This window comes from Sphaerodactylus townsendi, linkage group LG11, assembly GCF_021028975.2.
Source record: "Sphaerodactylus townsendi isolate TG3544 linkage group LG11, MPM_Stown_v2.3, whole genome shotgun sequence".
Taxonomy (NCBI): domain Eukaryota; kingdom Metazoa; phylum Chordata; class Lepidosauria; order Squamata; family Sphaerodactylidae; genus Sphaerodactylus; species Sphaerodactylus townsendi.
The window spans coordinates 39,521,183-39,541,596 of NC_059435.1; the positions used below are offsets into that span (position 1 = coordinate 39,521,183).

The 20,414-nt window shown below is 43.6% G+C and overlaps 1 protein-coding gene across 5 annotated transcripts in view; it reads right to left on the bottom strand.

The window, feature by feature from the left end:
• Positions 1-20,414, bottom strand: part of CREB5 (cAMP responsive element binding protein 5) — a 285,186-nt gene that overhangs the window by 205,108 nt on the left and 59,664 nt on the right. For 4 of the 5 annotated variants that reach the window (XM_048511159.1, XM_048511158.1, XM_048511160.1 and 1 more), the window contains 2 exons: positions 18,494-18,565; positions 12,913-13,006 (listed from right to left, as the gene is read on the bottom strand). In XM_048511159.1, coding sequence (XP_048367116.1) covers positions 12,913-13,006; positions 18,494-18,547 — 148 coding nt within the window. In that variant the 5' untranslated portion in view covers positions 18,548-18,565. Of the gene's footprint in view, positions 1-12,912; positions 13,007-18,493; positions 18,566-20,414 lie in introns of those variants that run through there. The other variant, XM_048511162.1, reaches the window with a different exon arrangement.

Below are 20,414 nucleotides of genomic sequence, written 5' to 3' on the forward strand. Positions count from 1 at the left end.
CTTGGTAAGATTTCCAAGGGAACGAAGCTAAGAGGAACATTGAGATCTGCCAGCTGTTCCATTTTGGGTGGAATACATTCACGGGAAAAGTTCCTTCGCTCTGTTCTGATTAATAAGGTTTTTTCAAGGCATGAAAATGACCCAGAAATCCATGTGGTGAGCTTGCCGGATCAAACAAAACAAAGTGGAAATGAAGCACATCTGCTCTTCAAGTTTTGCACCTTATTTGCACGCAGACTTGAAAAGACTTTAAATCTGAGCTGAGACTCATATTTTTAGGAACATCTCCAATGCAAAATCTGGGTTTGAAATTCCTTTAAAATAAAAAGAAACAGTCACTTCCCACCTAGAATAAGTAAGGAAAAATAGAAGTGTGCATTTCAATATTTCAGAGGTAAATTTATACCCCAAATTTGCTAATTTGTTGAGTTTTGGGGATATCCAAAATGGTAAAAAGCATTCCTGAAATCCTGGGATTTTTTTTCAGGTTATATTTTGGCTTCACAGTTTACTGGGCAAGGGTCCTTTTGAGACTTAAATCCTAATATAGGAAATTTATTGAGGGGCCTTGGAAGGCTATACAAGTTTAACTAAAAATCTGGAAGGTTAACCAGCCCCACCTCATATTTTCACAACTTTGAATTGCTTGTAACTGAAACTTGTTTATTTAAAATTATGTACTTATTTCTGATATGATATAATGTTGGATGATGAAATGTATATATGAAGTGTATGAAAACACATGATTTATTGTAAACTTTCATTTATAAACTGATCTATTTGTTAAAATATACCATGTGGTTGTGGTGATAGCCTTTTGGATACTAATTGCATTTTTGCATTGTTAATGTAGTTCACAATTTACCAGGCATCTGAGTCCAGGTGCCAGGTATACTATTCAGTGAAATAATGGCAGTAAACCTGGTCTTTTCCACATGAAGGGCAGGTCTGCTGTCACCTGAATAGTCCTGAATCCCAGTTACTTCAAACACGTTTCCATAAAGGCACCAATACTTCCAAAATTTCTGGATAATGGTAATCATACCCTTTCTGAAATACTGAAACAAAATTAAGGGGATTTTAAAAAAGGCAAACTGCTTTTTAAAAAGGTATCCCTCAGCCTCCTGACCCTCTCCCAGTTGCTGTGCCACCTCCAAACATATGAGCAGATACGGCAACTGCACAACAGCTATATAAGGGCCCCTTCTGCACATGCAGAATAATGCACTTTCAATCCACTTTCACAATTGTTTGCAAGTGGATTTTGCTATTCTGCACAGTAAAACCCAACTGCAAAATGCATTGAAAGAGGATTGAAAGTGCATTATTCTGCATGTGCGGAAGGGATTAACCTTATTCTTATATCAATAGGCTGAAATGAAGTATAAAATATTCTACTGCTCTACAATGTGCAACTACTAATCCTAACTCCTAACAAGCAAATATATACACTAAAGGGTAGAAAATCAAGCACAGAATGAAATGCTTGGAAAGGAACACAGTGAGAAGTGTCAGCTTGTAGAGTATTAATCAACAGCAATGGCTAGGCAGCAGCAAGGAGATTGCAAAGCTTTCTTTACGGCTTTCTTGGATACTACCTTCGCTCTAACCCTGCCTCCTGCCAGTGCAAACAAAGCCATTTTATAGGATACAAAAAGATCAGTGTCTGAAAGCAGAAAGTTTAGTTTATCAAAATCAGAATAAAACTGTATCATAATGAAGATGCTGTAAAGAAATTTAGACCTCAGTTTCACAAACAGAGGATATTCTAAGGCATAATGTGGAAGGTCTTCCACCACTATTTCGCAGATACAAAGATGTTGTTCCAATGGTTGCTTGAGAATAGCGTCCAGCTAAGTATTCCGCCAGTATTGGTTGGAAACGTAATGACGTTAATGCCTTTCTGATGTTATATTGTGAAATATCCACCAAGTAAGGGGCTCTGAGGTAATCTTTTTTGATTATTCCATACCAGGGAGAAAACTTGGATTGTAAAATTATGATTTTATAAATTAGGGTATTCCTGTTGAGGACCTAGTCATGCAGGTTAGAATTGTTTGCTGATATGTGCATTAGATCGTCTGGAATGGTATACTGGTATTTAAACAAAATGTTATTGCTGCTTGTTTTCTTCCATAATTTTAGAATGGTCAAGTGGGCACAGGCTTTGACTGTTGCAGACCAAGTTCTGCCCTAAGCAGAGTCACAGGTGTTCCCCTTAGAAGTGTCAAGACACACCTGAGGAAGAGGTTCTGAATGGTTTCCAGATTAAGAAGAATTCGCTCATTCCATCCCCAGACCTCAACAGCATATAAAACCATGGGGATTAAAAGCTCCCTTTGTCAGACGTCTCCAAAGTTTATGCTCTGGAAATCTTGTTGGTCTTCAAGGTGCTACTGGACCTTCAGTCTTGTTGTTCCGTTGCAGACCAACCCAGCTACCCACTTGAAACTACATTAACTTTGGATGATAGTCAGTGAATTCACATATGAAAAAACCAATCTTATTTTACTTCCTTATTTTACTTCCGTTCCAGAAGATGCCATTAGAATAACCGATGGAACATTTCAAGATCCAGGGTAGATGTCTAACACTGTAATTGGAAGCAGAGTCCATTGGGCTTAGAAAGGTGTAGCCAGTGGTGGGATTCAAATAATTTAACAACTGTTTGTTTACAACCCTAACAACCGGTTCTGCCGAAGTGGTGCAAACCTGCTGAATCCTACCACTGGCGTGTAGCTCTGCTTCGGATTGCAGCCTAAATCTGCCTGTTCTGGATTTTTTTCAAAAGCTGGTGGGTAAGAATACTTGGCCTTGGGTACCTTCAGACATTTCACAGACAAAAACAGAAGACACACAGGTATCTTAACACCACTGACTTTTTGCTAAGTTCAGTTTGAGCTCCACCCAGCAGCAGTTGAAGGTACTTGCTAGCAGAAACCACTAGCCATCTCTGAGGAGCAAATGAAAAAAGAATCCCCACCGTTACTGATAACTGTTGAGAAGTTGGCACTAGTTGCAGAGGCAACTGGCCTCGAAGAAAACCAACAAGAAACTTTGCTATCGGCAGCAGAAGAAAAGAATTTGGATAAGCAAATCCAAATTGCGTTCAGCAGAAGCCAATCTGCTGGTGGTTCCCAGCCCCTCAATGATGTGGCTGGCTTCCACTCGGGCCAGGGCCTTTATGGCCCTGGCCTCTGCATGGTGGAACACTCTCCCTCCAGCTGTCCGGGCCCTGCGGGATCTTGGTGAGTTCCGCAGGGACTGTAAGACAGAGTTGTTCCACCGGGCTTTTGGAGTGTCTGGCTGCTGATTTGCCCCTCTCCCACTTTAGTCTCCTGTGTTTGGGGTCCCTTTACCATCTATGGGACCCTTCCCCCCCCTTTGGGAGGGTTTTAATAAGGATTTTATTGCTGACGCTGTTTTATTATGCTGACCGCTGTGTTTATTTTAATGGGTTTTTAATTGTATGTTGTATAATTATGTTGTTCATCGCCCAGAGCCCTTTGGGGGTAGGACGATATAAAAAACTCAATAATTAATTAATTAATTAATACCATGCTTTTCTCAACAGCAAGGTGTCTCAAAGTGGCTTACAAGCTCCTTTCCCTTCCTCTCCCCACAACAGACACCTTGTGAGGTAGGTGAGGCTGAGAGAGTTCTGAACAAACTGTGACTAGCCCAAGGTCACCCAGCTGGAATGTAGGAGTGCAGAAGCATGTCGAGGAGTGGGGAATCAAATCTAGTCCTCCAGATTAGAGTCCACCTTCTCTTAATCATTACACCATGCTGGCAAAGTAACCCATAGCTGTTATCTAGTCAACAACATTACAGCATATGCTGGCACCCCCTGTCATGCCTCCTGCTGATTGACAGTGTGGGTGGAAATTCCTCTCCAACGTTGATTACTGGTATTTCCCACTAGCAAACTGCTTTGCTGGCTAACATGTCTCTACTATTATGAACATATTACTCCTTCTGTGCCAACTATTCATTTAGAGGCTGTTTCCGCACGGGCAGAATACAGCGTCCCAGGGATGCTTTAAAAAGCGTCCCTGGGGAGGGGTTTGCATGGCAGCCGCTGCTGCATCGAAGCAGCAGCGGCCTCGCAACCCCCGAGCAGCACGAAGCCGCTGTTTCCAAACCTCGCTCTCTGGGCGAGGTTTTTTGGAAACAGCGACTTCCAACTGCTACTGAGCGAATGGCAGCAGCTGGAAGGCGCCGTTCCCCCCTTTCCCGAACGCCTTACCGTCCTTCCGACCTACCGGGGTGTCCCCTGGCCTGGGCAACGTGCCAGAAGGTCAGAGGGACAGTAAGGAGTTTGGCCAACAACGCAGCCTCCACGCAGGCTGCGCCGTCTTCCCCGCCCGTACCGGGACCGTTTGTGCGAACGGTCCAGGGGGGGGGGGTGCATCGGCTTCATATATGCCGACGCATCCCCCGAGCATGGCTGTGCAGAAACGGCCAGAGTCTTTAACAGTTTCCACTGAACTGACTTCTACAGCTGGGTCAACAATGAACTGTAACACTAGCCAGTGTAATGTAGCACTTACTGGACTAGGATCCAGGAGGCTGAAGTTCAAATGCCCACCCTGCCATGGAAACATGGTGGCTGACTTTGGCCAGTCATACACTCTCGATATGACCTACCTCAAAGGGTTGTTGTGATGATAAAATGGAAGACAGAAGAACAATGTAAGCCTCTCCAAGTCCTCACTGGGAAGACAGGCAGGGTATAATTTAAGTATGTAAAGAAATACATTTTACTTTTTAAAATTAGAAAGTGTTATGAATCTGGGCGTCGTTTTTACAGAACCCCTCCAACAAACACATTCAGCCACACAGCTAAGCAGTTGGGAGACAGACGGAAGGGAAGTAGGACACTGTCCATTGACATCCATGTGAGCTAAAATAAAAAAGCATTTATTCCCCTACTCAGAAATTCATCTTACAGCGATGTGAGCAAGAGGGTTGAATTCTAAAGAACTTAACGCACGTGTGTGCATACTAACACGCTAGCACCGTGGTGGCGAACCTTTGGCACTCCAGATGTTATGGACTACAATTCCCATCAGCCCCTTCCAGCATGGCCAATTGGCCATGCTGGTTGGGGTCTGATGGGAATTGTAGTCCATAACATCTGGAGTGCCAAAGGTTCGCCACCACTGCCCTAGCATTTCCCCAAAAGACAAAATGAAGCAATATTTTACCAGGGACATGTAATAGAAAATAAGGACTATCCTTATTTAAATAAGGACTGGTGAAGTATCTGTCCTTGTGGGAAATTTGCACATAGTAGGCACAGTGCTTAATTTTAAGAACTGGGAACAGATACTATCATAGCACACTAATAGAGAGTTGGCCATTGTGATAAACACTGGTTTTCTCTTCCAGGAAACTTCCCTTTTGAGTAAGAGATATTTTACAGCAATGTGTTTTTATACAAGTATTGTTGAAGAGAAAAAAGAGACATGCTGCCAGTCAGGGCTGGCTCAGGGTATTTTCCTGTCCTAAGGGGATAGATATGAGGAATGATATGGAATAATCCAGTCTTGTCAGATCTCGGATGCCAAGTAGAATCTTGGATGAGAGACCATCCAGGAAAGACTCTGCAGAGGAAGGCAAAGGTAAACCACCCCTGCTTCTCTCTTGCCCTCGCTGGGGTCATTGCATCTTGATGGCACACATATACATATATACAAACAAGAGGTAAGGGTGCAGGTTTGGAAACCAATGGTGGGGCATTGCCTCATCCTGCGCAGCCAGTGGGGTACAAGAACACTTCCTGTGGTGCTGAAATGTTTAGGGCATGGCTGGGGGGCGGGGAGCAAATTGACTCCTCCCACAATACTCTTGGCTGGAACAAAAGCCAGTAGCTCTGGCAGTACCACAGGGGCTCATCTGGCTCCTGACTTGTACCCTGGAAGGAAGTAAAAAGGTGTGACGTACCCCACTGTTGGCTCCGAGAAACCAACCCTCACTGGCACTGCCAGCACTGTACCCGGTTTGATACATTTCTGAAGATTGGGGGGGGGCAGCCTGGGGAGGGTGGAGATTGGGGAGGGGAGGGAGCTCAACTGGAATAAGATGCCCTCCAAAGGTGCCATCTCTGTAGTCTCCCATTAATGGTCACTCTGAGAGAATGCAGGCCCCACTTAGAGGTTAGCCACCACACTGAGGACGCGTTCTCAGATCTTCTCACAAGCTCACTTTGCCAAAAGTAGGATAGAATAGTCAAATGAACAAAGTAGGCCACAACTGGAAACATTTTTCAAGACAGCCTTTGATGTGCCCCCAACACGGAACTTCAAACTAAGCAGACCGCCCTCACAGTAGCCTTGGAAAGCACAGCATGGAGGAAATGTACTGCATTATTTCTATTAAGCACTGGGAATTGTTAAAACAAAAGATGGATTTTAAAATATTATTTGTCAGGCCACCATTTGTTTCCCAAAAAACATTAAGCATGGTCCTAGCTGCCCACCCCCCCCCAAACAAGACATCAGCACCGGAGAGTCGCTATAGAGAAACAACATTTTTATTTTTAAAAAATTCAAAGGCTTTTGAATGAAACCATAGCAAATGTGATTAATCTGCAGTGCAGATATGTGACAAGCTGAGATCCACCGGGTGTAATTCGATGCCTGATATTTAACAAAACTGTTTAGTCTGCTGTACATTTAATAACAGGAATTTGGCTTGTTCAGCTGGAGTGTTCCACTGAAGTTATATATCAGCCATGTTTTACTTCCATGCAATGATAACAAAATCAGAGGAATGGGACTGCTGAAACAAAGGCTGCCTATCATGCCACAGAGGGGTTCAAATCTCTCTCACTTTCCCTTCCCTTTTTTATTTTGACAAAGTTTTTATTTCCACTAACTTGTCACATCATTACTCAAGTGTACTAGACAATATGTGACCCAGGCAGCTGGATTTTTTTCCTGTGGTGCCCCAGAACCCATGAAGCGAAAGACACCAGAAACACAGGTTTTGCTGAGAATGAGGAGGGACTAATTTCACATATGGCAGAACCGAAACATAAATACAACTCAAATCAAACTCAAATGAATGTTATGGTTATCTATTGTTTACAGCCATGATTTTAGAGAATGAGGCCTTGTTTCCACCAGGGTTGCATTCAGGACAGTGCAGGCAACTATACATCTGCACTGAAATATAGTTTATACAGCTGTGGGTGCATAAGACTGTTCATCCAGAAAGAGGAAAAGATTCCTTTCTTCAAGTGAGTACAATACTAGCATCTGAATACTTATCCATTGTACACCAGAAAGCTCAAGGTGGCATATTATTGCCATCTAGCTTTCTAACCCCATAATCTTCAGAAAAGGCATTGCTTAAATGGATTTGAAAAAGCAAAGAAGGTTGTGCTACATGTTATGATTGTCATAGAGACACCACCAAAAAGAAAACAACTTCCCAGCAACAGACCTTCTCTGCCCTGTAACTGTTCCCATCCTCTTACAAGTTTGTACTGGCAAGGAAACGTGTGAAATGATGTTCCTAATCTCTTTTAGTTAACATTTGCCAGACAGGCAACTGGAGACCCACAAGGGAGAAGACGGGAGGTTCTCATCTGGTCCCCAGCACTGGTGCCTGATGCCAAGCTCTGCATTTCTCGAAGCCCTAATATTAACACACATACACACAGGCTATCATGCCCTCAGCTGCTTTCTCCCAAACTGAAGCAGCATGAACAGCAAGAAGAGCTTTGGCAGAGTTTCCTTTTCCTTCTGCAAATCAGCTGCTCTCTCCCAGCACCCACCAAGACACAGGGAGAATCTGAGTGGCTCAGATTCCTAAAGGAAAAACAGCCAAAGCCTGTGATGCTATTCATACTGAGGCAGAATGGGTTAAAGACCACTTGACTTTTCTCTCAGATCACATGATAAAGGGTGAAGCTAACATTGCTTACTCTTGCTAGGTTAAGAGATATCCTGTTGAAAATGAGTTGCTGAGTAGTATGACAAATGAAGTTGCCTTATACTGAGTACTCTGTACTGACTAAGGCTGAGTTCTTTCATGTCACCAACTGCCTGGTCTTTTCAACTGGAAAGCCAAGGACTGAACCTAAAGTTTTCTGCATACAAAGCAAATACCCTAGTACACCACAGTTATCTTTCCATTGTCCTAATTGTAATAATAAAGCAAAGGGCTACAAAGCCTCGAGGCAAGTCATTTCGGGCACCAAAATTATACTTGCCATATTATGCTGTGGCAAGTATAATATGCAGCCTGCCTCCTTGATATGTTTTCCTAATTATGAACAGAGAGACCAATGATGGTTTGCTGATGCATATGTTTAGAGCACTATTCTCACTGGTATTATCTGGTGGTATAAATTGCCCTCACTCATCACTGAACTAGTACATTCCCACTTTCCTGGAAAATGTGAAGTCAGAGCACATGTTGCATTTATTGTCACAATGAAGTCGCCTCCTGATTATAATTGTCCGGGTGATAACGTTTTCAGAAATCCTCACCATTGGAGAGCCACTCTACACATGGCACTCAAGTCATGTATAGTGTGGCACTCAGGTGCTGAATCATGAGTAGGTTGTTCTCGACAAGCATGTTTGTTTGATAGACTGCAATCATAAATGCTGAAGAGTTAATTGGAAAATTGTCTTGTGGAAGAAATTAGACTTTGTTAACCTTTTCCACTTATCCAACCATTCCCTTACAAACCACCCCAACTACCTTTTTGTACCACAAGAGAAAAGATATAAGCATGCTCATCTTTTGTCAGTTTTGATACTTAATTTACAGTCTTACTTTCAAACAAAAATTTAAAAAAATGTACAAGTTGCACTAGTCCTGACTTACTACACCGCACTGCAAATCTCTACAAGCCCTTTCCATGTTCTCAACACCCACGGGAAAGATTGGTGGTGAAACAAAGCGTCAGAAGAAGCCATATTGCATTTGTATCAGATGTGACTGAGAGGAGGACATGGTTTTGTGATATGGAAAGAGCCACACATTCTTGTGAAAACATGTTTCTATTTACCATGATTATGCAAAGACACAGATTTTCCAAATTTGCTGTTCATCGAGCTCTTGGAAAGTAGTTGATCTTCACTCAACAAGTCTTATTGGGGAAAAAAACACTCTTTGGTAATACTGTTGCTGATGTATGAAGAAAGATGAGGAGGGGGTGGAATTTAACTGCTGGGGTTTAAGAATTTTGCACCTGGATTTGCTAAGGGGCAACTGCGATTCGTTGCAGATACAGATGACATGAAATAAGTTTGCCAAAAATTGAGGGGAGAGAGAAGAGGGAGACGAGATGAATGTCTAAAAGGAAAATAAGTCTAAAGGAGAAAGCCTCTCCCTCTCATATATCATTTTTATATTTTGTTATGAAATGTAAGAATAAACCATCCAACTGTAAGGAATTCAGATTGCCTGAAGGGATAGAGGGGTGATGAAACAGCTACTTTTCAGTATTTCTCTTTGTCAAATGAAAAACTAATTATTAAAATGAGGATAATGAAAATGCATGCATCCTAAATTACAGCCTCACTAACTTACTTTTAAACTAAATTGGTTGGATGGCAAACTAGTTTCATTCCCTAACAGCCCCATCTGGGTGTGTGTGTAAATCCACCTGTGGAAGTGGTGCTGCACCGTGCCAGTGGATTTGCCCTTTCCCGGGCACTTGCCCTGGCAGAGAAGCAAATCCACCAACATGTAGCTGCTGCACTGCTCCCTGGTAGTAAGACATTGCGCCAGAAGCTGCACCAGCATCCCAAGTCTTCTGCTGCCTTGTTTGACCCAAGTGTCGTGCAGGAGGGGTGCATTTTGGGCCCCCATGTGGGATGCATTCTGGCCCCCCTAAACCTCTCCCCATAGATATGCCACTGCTGGGGACTTCTTGAACACTGCCAGTCAGAGGAAATACCAGCCAGACAGGCAGTGAGGTAGTGATGGAGGGGGAAGGCAGGCAGTGGTTAAAAATAATGCTGGTGTATAAGGGGTGCCGCATGCAGTTAGAGGAGCACCTACCTGGCTGGCTGGGTAGGCTGGGTAGGGCGGGCCGTGGGTGAAGTGAGTGGCCAAGCTGCTCCCCGCTCACCCATACAAACCAAGCAACATGCCACCCATGGGCAGTTAGGTCAGACTCCACACCGCCTGCACCATGGCTGATTCCCTTCCTGGTGGCCCAGGCTTGGGTGGTGATGCACTCTCCTTGGAACATCTGCAAATGGGCCTGCAAGGGCCAGGAGCAGAGGGTGGAGAGGACTTCCTTCCCGGAGCTGTAGGTACTCTCAGCCCCCCAGAGTGCTGCTTGGCTCTGCTCCTTCTGACTCTTTGCTGCCCCATGTTCTGGACATCTCTTGAAGGCAAACCCCTCCCCCAGCACTCTTCAAGAAGAAGAAGAGTTTGGATTTATACCCCCACCCCTTTCTGTACTGTAAGGAGACTCAAAGGGGCTTACAATCTCCTTTCCTTTACCTTCCCCTCCCCCAACAACAAACACCCTGTGAGGTAGGTGGGGCAGAGAGATCTCCAAGGAGCTGTGACTAGCCCAAGGTCACCCAGCTGGCATGTGTTGGAGTGCACAAACTAATCTGGTTAACCAGATAAGCCTCCACAGCTCAAGTGGCAAAGCGGGGAATCAAACCCTGTTCTCTAGATTAGAGTGCACCTACTCTTAACCACTACACCACGCTGGCTCTCGAGGAAGCGCAAGGGAGGCAGCGCAGTGGCAGGGAGGTGGTGTGAGTTCACTGAGAGAGTTTGGCATGGGAATGGAGTGTGGGGAGTTTGGTAAGGGCTGGGCACGGCACCCAGGCTTTCCCTAGGCACAGCTTTGCGGCTGTATGCCACTGTCTCCCACTGACATAGTGGGTACAGGTCAGGGCCTGGCTGAGGGAGAAGCCAACATTATTCAGCTTCCTTCCTGCCATTTCCCAGGTTATACCACTGGCCAGGGCCTCAGACTAATGTCACCAAAAAGATGGCATAAGTCCATTCAGTTCATTGGGGTATTCTCAGTGGTAGGGAGCCTTTTTCACTTTTTGAGTCTCCCTACACTGCCAGGAAGCCTCCTTGGGAGTGACGGCCTGGTGCAGCCACAGCACCACAGCCGGGCACCCAGCCTCTTGGATGGGACTGTTAATATACTGCCACAGGGATGTGTGAAACTTTAGTTCAGTATGGCTTATACTAGAAAGCTCATTCCACCATCTCTCAATGAGTGTTACTAACATTGCCCTTACAAGCAGAGTTCATTCTAGACGCTCACTGATTTCAGTAAACTCAGAAGTGTAGGACTCTCTTAGGATTGTAGTGCAAATGGAGCCTATGTACAGTTTCCATCGTGGGGAAGGGCTAATTGAATTGAACCCTCTGGTCCCACTCCTGTTTCCCATATAAGTTGTCAGAACTTGTGAAAGAGCCCTTGCACATACAAACTGCATGCCTGAAGATTCTTTCCCTGAATCAGGAACTGTGTGAATTGTGGCACCATAATAGAGCCAACATCTATAGTTGTTTCCACAAAGGTGTACAAATACTGAGTTGAGTGACATGAAATGCAACATTATTCTCTTTAAATTGTTAACAGAAAGTTTTTTTTAAAAAAAATGGTGAGATGTTTAAAGTTTCATTTGTGCCTGTGTGGTATAATGTTTAAGAATGGCAGACTGTAACCTGGAAAACCAGGTCTTATTTTCCACTCCCCCGCAAGAATGTTGGACTTTTATCTAGTGAACAGAAGAAATGTTCATGGGAACCTTCTGCAAATGGTGGGCGGCACAGAGAATCTTGCAGCAGCAGAAAATGGCAGGCGTGAGCTGCGGTGAAAATGAAAAAGCTCCTAAAAGGAGAGGAATAAAGTGTTTCCTGCTCTCTGTGGCCGTTTCCGCACGGGCAGAATATGGTGGCCTGGGGACGGCAAAAACGCCGTCCCCAGGCCGCCATTCGCACAGGGGGGCGCAGCTGCTTTGCAGCCGCGCCGCCCTTGCGCTGCCCGCCCGGCGCTGAGCCAACGTTTCCAGAGTGCACTGGGAAGCGCACTTTTCTGGAAACGCCGGCTGGAAGCCGCTGCTGTGCGAACGGCAGCAGCTTCCCGGCGCTTCCCCCCCCCCACTCCCTCCCTTCACTTACCTGCTCTCCGGCCCTCCGGCGCGTCGCCGGGGCCTGGGGACACGCCCCCCTGCTCTGCAACATGGAAGCAGGCGCGCAGGGCAGGGGAGGCGTGTCCCCAGGCCCCAGCGACGCGCCGGAGAGCAGGTAAGTCGACCGGGCGACGGCGCCCAGCGGCGCCGTCTTCCCGGTTCTTTCTGGGACCGTCCATGCAAGCAGGCAACATTTTCAAAATGGCTTCTAGAAAAATTCCTGCTTTTAGCGTTTTTGAAATAAAATGTTTTCAGGAAAAATAAAACATTTAGCAAACTTGGCGGGGGGGACTGTGGAATTCCACACAAAAACATTTTATTTTGAGATCTGAAAAAGTTTTATTCATATTGTGGGGAATGGACCAGACTACATAGCATCAACAGTACAAACAATTAAAGAGAGCTTCCCAAGTATTCTTATTGCTTCTGGATCCAAATTACTTTCTCTGCTAAGTTTTTTAAAACAAGTGTCACTAACTATGCAGAATGTCCTTAGATGTGCTATTGCAGGTTAGAGTCCATCCCTACCAACTCCCTGCTTGTTCAGGCATGATCCAAATAATTTTATCATCTTAAATTCATTTCCAGGGCCACTTCCTTATTACCATTTTGCTTACCACTGAAGAAAATGTTAAACTAGTCTAGTGTGTGATGCATACAGCACAAATGATATTTGCACTGTGAGGGCACCATTGGAGCACTAGAAAGTGCTTCGTTTATCCTTTCGACATCAACATTGGCAACTTTCTTGGTGTTGTCTTCTTACCTGATAACATGTTATCTGTTTTGAGCGAAGGAAACTTCAAAGTCATTTCATGTTTGTGCCTGTGAATCATCAGGTGATCCTCCGTCGGAAAACGCTGTTAGGCAAACACAAAAGAAAATAAGAATTATTTAAGTTCTAAAATATATTTCTGGCAAAAGACAAGGGTTTTTTTTCCATTAAGACATTGTTCCAGTCATTAAGATAACTTGGAAAGGGTGTGGGAAAGGTTAGAATCTAATGGTATAGAAAAGTATAAAGGAATTTTCAAATGTTGTTGAAAGAAACTTATTTTCTATAATGACATTAATAAAAGCACATGAAAGAGCCTCTCCTCCTTCCTTTCCAATGAGAGCATTTTCTTCTTTTCTTCTGCCTATCTACATTATCTTTCTTTACAGTTTTTTTGGTTTACAAACTTATAAATTATTTACAGTGCTCTGTAGATATTTCTACAGTTTTATAAAATATCCCTGAGGGAAATCAGGCCTGACTGTCATTTTTTTAAAAAAAATTACTATTAATATCTATGATTTTAAAAAAAATTACTGACATATACAGAAAACATGTTTTATGAGAACCTTCTCAAAAACAATTAACATAATTATCTGTCAGACTAGCTAGAAGCAGTTTCTTCCCTACTTGTAAAACTCAACAGGACTTTATTCAATTCTCTTTATTGCATCTCTCTCTCTCTCTCTCTCTCTCTCTCTCTCTCTCTCTCTCACTGTGGGGCTTGTACTCACAAGCAATCTATTATAATGGATTGGTTGATTAGGCAAAATTTACTGACACTGAGTAGTCACAGACCACATTTGTACAATGACATTTTCTCTCATATCCCCTCTCTGCCCACAGCAGATCACTGATCTCCACACAAAGTTACTTCTGGCAGAGAGGGAACCTGAGGGACTACAAGGGGTGGGGGTGGATCTGGAATGGCAAAGAGGAATTGGTGGAAATTATCAGTTTGGCCTGGATTCAGTTCATGCGTCACAGTAGTTGAAATGTAGTTGAATGGAAAAGAACCTGCATTTTCTTTGAGAGTGTGCATGAGAGTAGGCAGTCAGTGTGGTGTAGTGGTTAAAAGTGGTGCATTCTAATTTGGATAACCAGGCTCCATTTCCCAGTTCTTCTCATAAAGCCTGCTGGGTGACCTTGGGACAGTTACAGTTTTTTCAGAACTCTCTCTGAGCCTATGCAGGTGTAACGGACTTGCCCCACCCTGAAGGGCTGGTGTGAAGTAGGCCTGCTTAAAGAGGCCTGGGTGACAGTAAAAGTAGGCAGCAGGCCCTAATTTAAATAAAAGCAAGGTGATTGGTCGATGGAAGGCACTGTTGCCCCTGACCAGTGTAAGGGGGCGCTAAAACGCTGTGGGATAAACAGAAAGACAGAGAGAGCCTGTCAGACAGTTCTTCATTGGGAGTTCTGAAGAGAACAGCTCGTGTTCAGTTGAGAGCAGAGTCTGTGGAGCGAAGTCTCTCCACTCTTGTCTCTGGTGTAAAGGAATTCTGGTCTAGCTCAGATAGCTGGCAGGATTCTAGTGACTCTCCTCAAGCGAAGGAAGATTGTGAGAGGAAGGAAGGCACTGGCTTTTTGGTGCAGCGTGAAGTGCCGGCCAGAGACTTGTCAGTAGACATTGACCAGACCTAGGAGTCTGTCCTGCCCCTGTACAACACCAGTCTGGGAAAAGGTCGTTCCAGAGGCAGTGAGGCCAGTTTGGGAGTAGTGTGAGAGAGAGAGGCTTTGTATGCCAGAATCTCACAGGGCATAGACTGGGTGTGTGTGTATTCAGTGGGTTGTGGATCAGAAAGGACTAGTGTCTGTCTGTGAGGAAAAGCAAAGTGTATAAAAGCCAAGTAGTTTCTGAGAGACACCTGCGTGTGTCTGTGTATGGGTGAAACCTAAATACCATCAGAAGCTCTGTAACTTTTAAGTGAAAAGAACCTCTCTGAAACCATCAAGCGTTAGTACCTCTCTGAGGCAGTTTAAGAAGCCTTTCTTCTGTTTTTAAAATAAATTTCATTCATTGTGTTCAAGTTACCCTCATGCCAGCCTGCGTTTGTGTGTGAAAGGTTGAAGAGTGCCTGTCTGAGAGACTAGAATGCCAGCAAATTTTGAGTTCCCTCCATTTTTGTATATGGGACTCTGAAGGACATTCCCCTCAGACCAAGAGCGAATGTGAGGTGGGATCCTTTATGTGTTTGGCAGCTAGCAGCAGTTTTGGGATTCCTAGTTCCTTCCCTTTAATGGTGGCAGCAGAAAAAAAAAGAAGATCCCTGAACACTAGCCTGGGTTATTTGGGGTGGCAAAGGAAACCCCACTGGTCGGTTTAGTGGGAACCTTGATTGTAGGCCTGTTACAATTGGTGGCTAGTGGTGGGAAAATAGCTCTTCCTTGCCATTGAATGTAAGCGCCCCATTACAGCAGGCAATGGCAAAACACCTCTGAACGTCTCTTGCCTTGAAAACCCTAGGTGGTCACCATAAGTTGGTAGCAACTTGATGGAACTTTGTGCATGCACACGCATGCACACACGCAGAGGAGAGTATTTTTAGAATCGTATCTCAACTGAATATCCACTCAAAGATTAAGCAAAAATTTTTTTTATTAAGTTACTCTGTTGACTCACAGATCTATGCACTTCAGCTGCTGTAGCTGCCTGCTGACAGAATCTGAACATCAGGTAAATGCCTTCAAAAATGGTCATTATATATAAATTCAAACAGCACTTGTTATAAGAGTCCAGATATATATATGTAATGTAATCCATCCTAAATGAAAGTGCCAGTTCACACCATACATGATTATTCAAGTCTATCATTACCTGATTTTGCATATACTTTTACCTAGCTTCTCATGCTTGCATTCATTATGCATCAAACATCACTGCACTTAAAAATTGTAAAGTAGCTCATAATGTAAAATGAGATTCTGCTCATGTGAAGAATCTTGTTTCTCTGTGTGTGTGGGGGGGGGGGTCAAATCTGAAGCATGAATCACAGCACCAAGCTAAGTAAACAGCTTAAAAGGCTGATTTTTCAAAAATAATTTTATTAAAAATCTGAAAAACATTACAAGTAAAAAGCCATAAATAAGGACAATCCTTGTTATCATCTTATAAATGACAAATAATACTTCTTTTCCCAAATCTGCTTATAAGTTTAACTTATTCTAAAATTTATTAAACACAGATCCCAACTCCTTCAATATCAAGTAACAAATTCTGATTAACATTTCTCTCTTCCCCAGTTTTAGCAGTGTAGTTTTATCAATCTACACTTTTTCAAGATTTTCCTTTGCCATCCTTGTAGTGTAGGAGTTTGTGTCATTTTTTTATATTTCATTACCAATATTCAAGCAGTTCTTAAGTTGCCAACTAATTTTTGCTTTTTAGCTTTCCTACACGCCTGATATATTCTAAACACAGTACTAATTGTTGCAATGGCAGTTTGCAGCATGGAATCATAATACACTTCCAAACTACCTACATGCCTAAATATCTACTTCATGTTACCCATATTATTCTGATCGTCTGCCTTTCCAACTTTAGATACCAGCTATCAGGGAGAAAGGCAGAAATATTTTACATAAATAAACATCAGCTGTTCTATACATGTTCTAATTTTCAAGGGTTTGTAATACCATTAGTACTTAGTATATTGTAGGAATTAACAGATATCGAACTACACAGTTTCTTGAGAACACTCATAGGCAGATTCCGCATGGGCGAAAAACAGCGGTGTGAAAACAGTGTGAAAACAGTGTAAAATGGTTTAAAATGATGTAAAGGGGTTTACACCATTTTCAGACCCATGCGGAATCCACCATAGTTTTTGGCCCATGAGGAATCCAGCATAGTTCCTCCATGCTGTTTTCTAAGTACAACCCCCAAATATCAAACATTCCATTTTTAATTTGCATAGAAACAACTGCAGTGGTCTAATCTAGCGGTGACTGTTGTATAGATAACTGTGGCTTGATTGGATTGGGACAGGTGGGGGGTCATCTTTTTCACCCAGCGAAGATTTAAAAATGCCATGAGAATCATGTGCATTCCTTGAATCCCTATTAGTACAACTTGATCATTCAAGACCTGATACTATACTGCTATACTGAATTTAAACTACTGAAAAGGTTTGCTTTCAAAATGGAAGTGCAGTGTTCTACCTGTGATAACTTGTGGATTTAAAGAAATTAAACTGCATGAATGAACCAGATTTCAGATGGATACTGGACCCTTGAAGGAAGGACAGGTGGGATAAACTTCTGAAGCCTTTGAAATATTTCACAATATATCTCTATTTCACAATATATCTCTCATTTGAGGGACAAAAATACTTGTATGCATCTGGAGGGGAAATAAAGTTGCACATGTAGGTCTTAGTATGATTTTAAATGTCCAGGGTTCAGGCAGCGGGCTGCAGGTGGCCCTCGGCCTGCAGGGGGCTCGGGGCACCCCTTCCCGGCACATTAACTTGTCCTTTTCTTTTCTCAGTTCTTCTAGGAGGCGCAGGGTAGCAGGTGTGGATTGCGGCCACTGCATTGTGCATTGGACACCTCGCTGTGCAGCCACCTCCGCACAACAAGCTGCGGGGCTCGGGTGCGGTTTTCTCTCCTCCTTCCCAGTGCTACCACCCCCTGCTTGCAGTTGCTGGAGAGACATGCCTGGCGCAGGGCCTGGGCCCCTGGTCGGGGTTGATGTGGTCAGGAGGAGGATCGACCGGGCTGTGTCCCGGTTTGTACTGGCGGGTAGCAGCAGGAGCATCGCCCACCCGCCCATATCCTTCCGTGATCCGGCTGGGACTATCGTGTTCACCTCACAGACCTCGGCATGGGCCGGCGGCTGCGCTGCATCCAGGCAGCTTTGCGGGAGTGGCTGGGGTAGAGAGAAGCATTTGGTGGGAGACGGGGGCAGGCCCCCGTGCTCTTGTGGCGGTTTGGTGCATGGATATGGCTCTGGAAGGGAAGGGGAAGGGAGCTAGGGAGCTACGCCTTCCCCTTGGGAACGGCAACAGCGGCAAGAGGCGACCGCCCCTGTCGAACCGGGCCGAAGGGGAACATCTCTGGCCAGGAGCGTCTGCCCGGCAGAGCCCCGCAATGGAATGAAGCTCGGAACGAGGCATCCGCCCTGCTGAGCTGTCGCACGTCACCCGTTTGACCAGACCCAGACCCATGCTTAGCCTCACGCTTCTGCTCAATAAAATGGCTATGGCCAATTTATTACCCAGCAATTGAGTACTGTGTATTATTGTTAAAAGGGGACTCGCACAAAAAGAGATCCACCCTCGGACAGCAAACTTCTGAAGCCTTTGAAATATTTCACAATATATCTCTATTTCACAATATATCTCTCATTTGAGGGACAAAAATACTTGTATGCATCTGGAGGGGAAATAAAGTTGCACATGTAGGTCTTAGTATGATTTTAAATGTCCAGTAATACACAGCCGTATAATTCTTTGTGGAGAAAGAACTGTGTTTAAAAAAAGAAAATGTTTTTACAAAATACATGTTACTATATCCAGAAGTACTATGCAGGCTACAGCTAGACTTGGTTTCTATTCCTGCCGACTCAACTCACCTGTGAGCAGCCTGGGGCACTGCAGACAAAAGGCCTCTCCTGCTCCAAATTCATCTTTGATTCCTCATAAATCTACATGTTAAAAGGAGAGGGGGAAAAGGGAACCCATAAATATAGTCACCCATAACTTTAGGAAACATGGAAATAATAGGGCCCCTTAAAAACACAAACAGAAAACCTGATAACTTCAAGCCCCAACCCCATTCCTCTTCAACCCTACATTGACTAAAAGCAAACTTCAGAGGGTCTGAGTTTATAACGGCCTTCTCAGAACATGTTTATGCCCATGGAAGAAAGAAGACAGAAAGCCACTTGACTGACAGAAATGAATTCAATTTGGGGAAAAGAATGCACAACATATATTAGGGACAATACTAAAATACTATGTTCCGAAATGTCGTGAATTATCCTTTGACTTTTTTAGTATAGCATTTTAGCTACAATATTTAAGAGTATCTTTAGACTACTAAGAGCATATCTTAAACAATACATTGATATAAGTATCAAGAAGATAAATGAATTTTATAAATAATAATAAGGGCTGGGAAAGGTGAAAGGAATTTCTCAGCCTAAGAATTGGGGGAGTCACTGCCTGTCACAGTAGACAATGCTGAGATTGAAATGTCAGTGGCAGAAGGCAGCTTCATATGTTCATGGTTGGTGGTTTGTAGGGGTATACTTTCTTTGGTATTTTTTATGTTCAAGCTTAAAAGATACAAACATTTTCAAAAAAGCCAAAAAAGGGGTTTTTCTCCTGACTCTTTAAGGCTTTTTTAAAATTTTGGGGTTTTTAAAAAACCTGATCCTTTAAAAAATACCAGCATTCAGCTTTGCACCTTCCCTGCCTACAAAATCCACATGGTGGGGGAGAACTGAATGCTGGGTTCCCTTAGCCAGCCCTAGCATTCAGCTCTGCTCCTCCCTTGCTGCCTCCGAAGTCCAAGCTCTCTACTGCCTCCAAGCCCATGTGGACTTCAAAGGCAGCTCAGCAGGTAAGGGAGGGGGAGAGGGGTTCCCCTACTTTTTTAAAGGTGGTGGGCCAAAGCAGACCCTAAAATGCCAGAAAAATGTGACATTCTCCAGGCTCTGCTTTTCAGCTCCTTTAAATTACTGCCATGTTTTAAAGCCAATAAACCCTCAAAAAGCCAAAACAGCTTTTTTTTTTTGGGGGGGGGGAGAGATTTTCAGTTTTGCTTTATCTGGATGCACATAGTACAGTGTACTAGTTAGAGTTACAGTGCAGGATTAGTTTTCAATGCACGATAGAATTAGAAGGTACACTATCACTTTTAACCAATGAAATAGCTACACACCTAGCATGACCATATATGAAATAAAAACCCCTATAAATTATAGCTGGAGTTTCACTGAGTTGAAGAATGCACTAAAGAGACATGTTGCTCTGTGTTCTTCCTTTTGCTGGCAAAGTAAAAGGTTTGTTTTATTTCATTTTATTTTATTTACTAAGCTTGTCTCCTGCATCTTTCTATTGGAGGGAGATGCAGGACCAGTTTTCTGCTAAAAGCACCATGTTGGGGAGACCTGTATTAGGGGTATGAACCCCTGCAATGGCAACTAAGAACACAGCTATGAAAATGGAACATTTGTGGGGCATTCCTCTCAAATCCTTTATCAACCACTGAACAAAGGTATGGAGAATTACCAGTTGCAGTCCGGTTCATATTGATGTTTACAAGTGTAAGATGTGTTCTATTTACTCATATGATGATCATGATTCCTGATACTGGAAAAAAGTCTGACTGAATCATGTCTAGACAGAGTGCTGAGCGTGCATATGAGGAAGTTCCTCTCTAAATAGGTTGTCTAACACAGTCAAATGGATACTTGCTACTTTGAGCGGTTGTCTGGCTAGCAAGAAGAAATGCTGTTGCGCAGGAACGTTAAGTTATCCCAAGCTAAT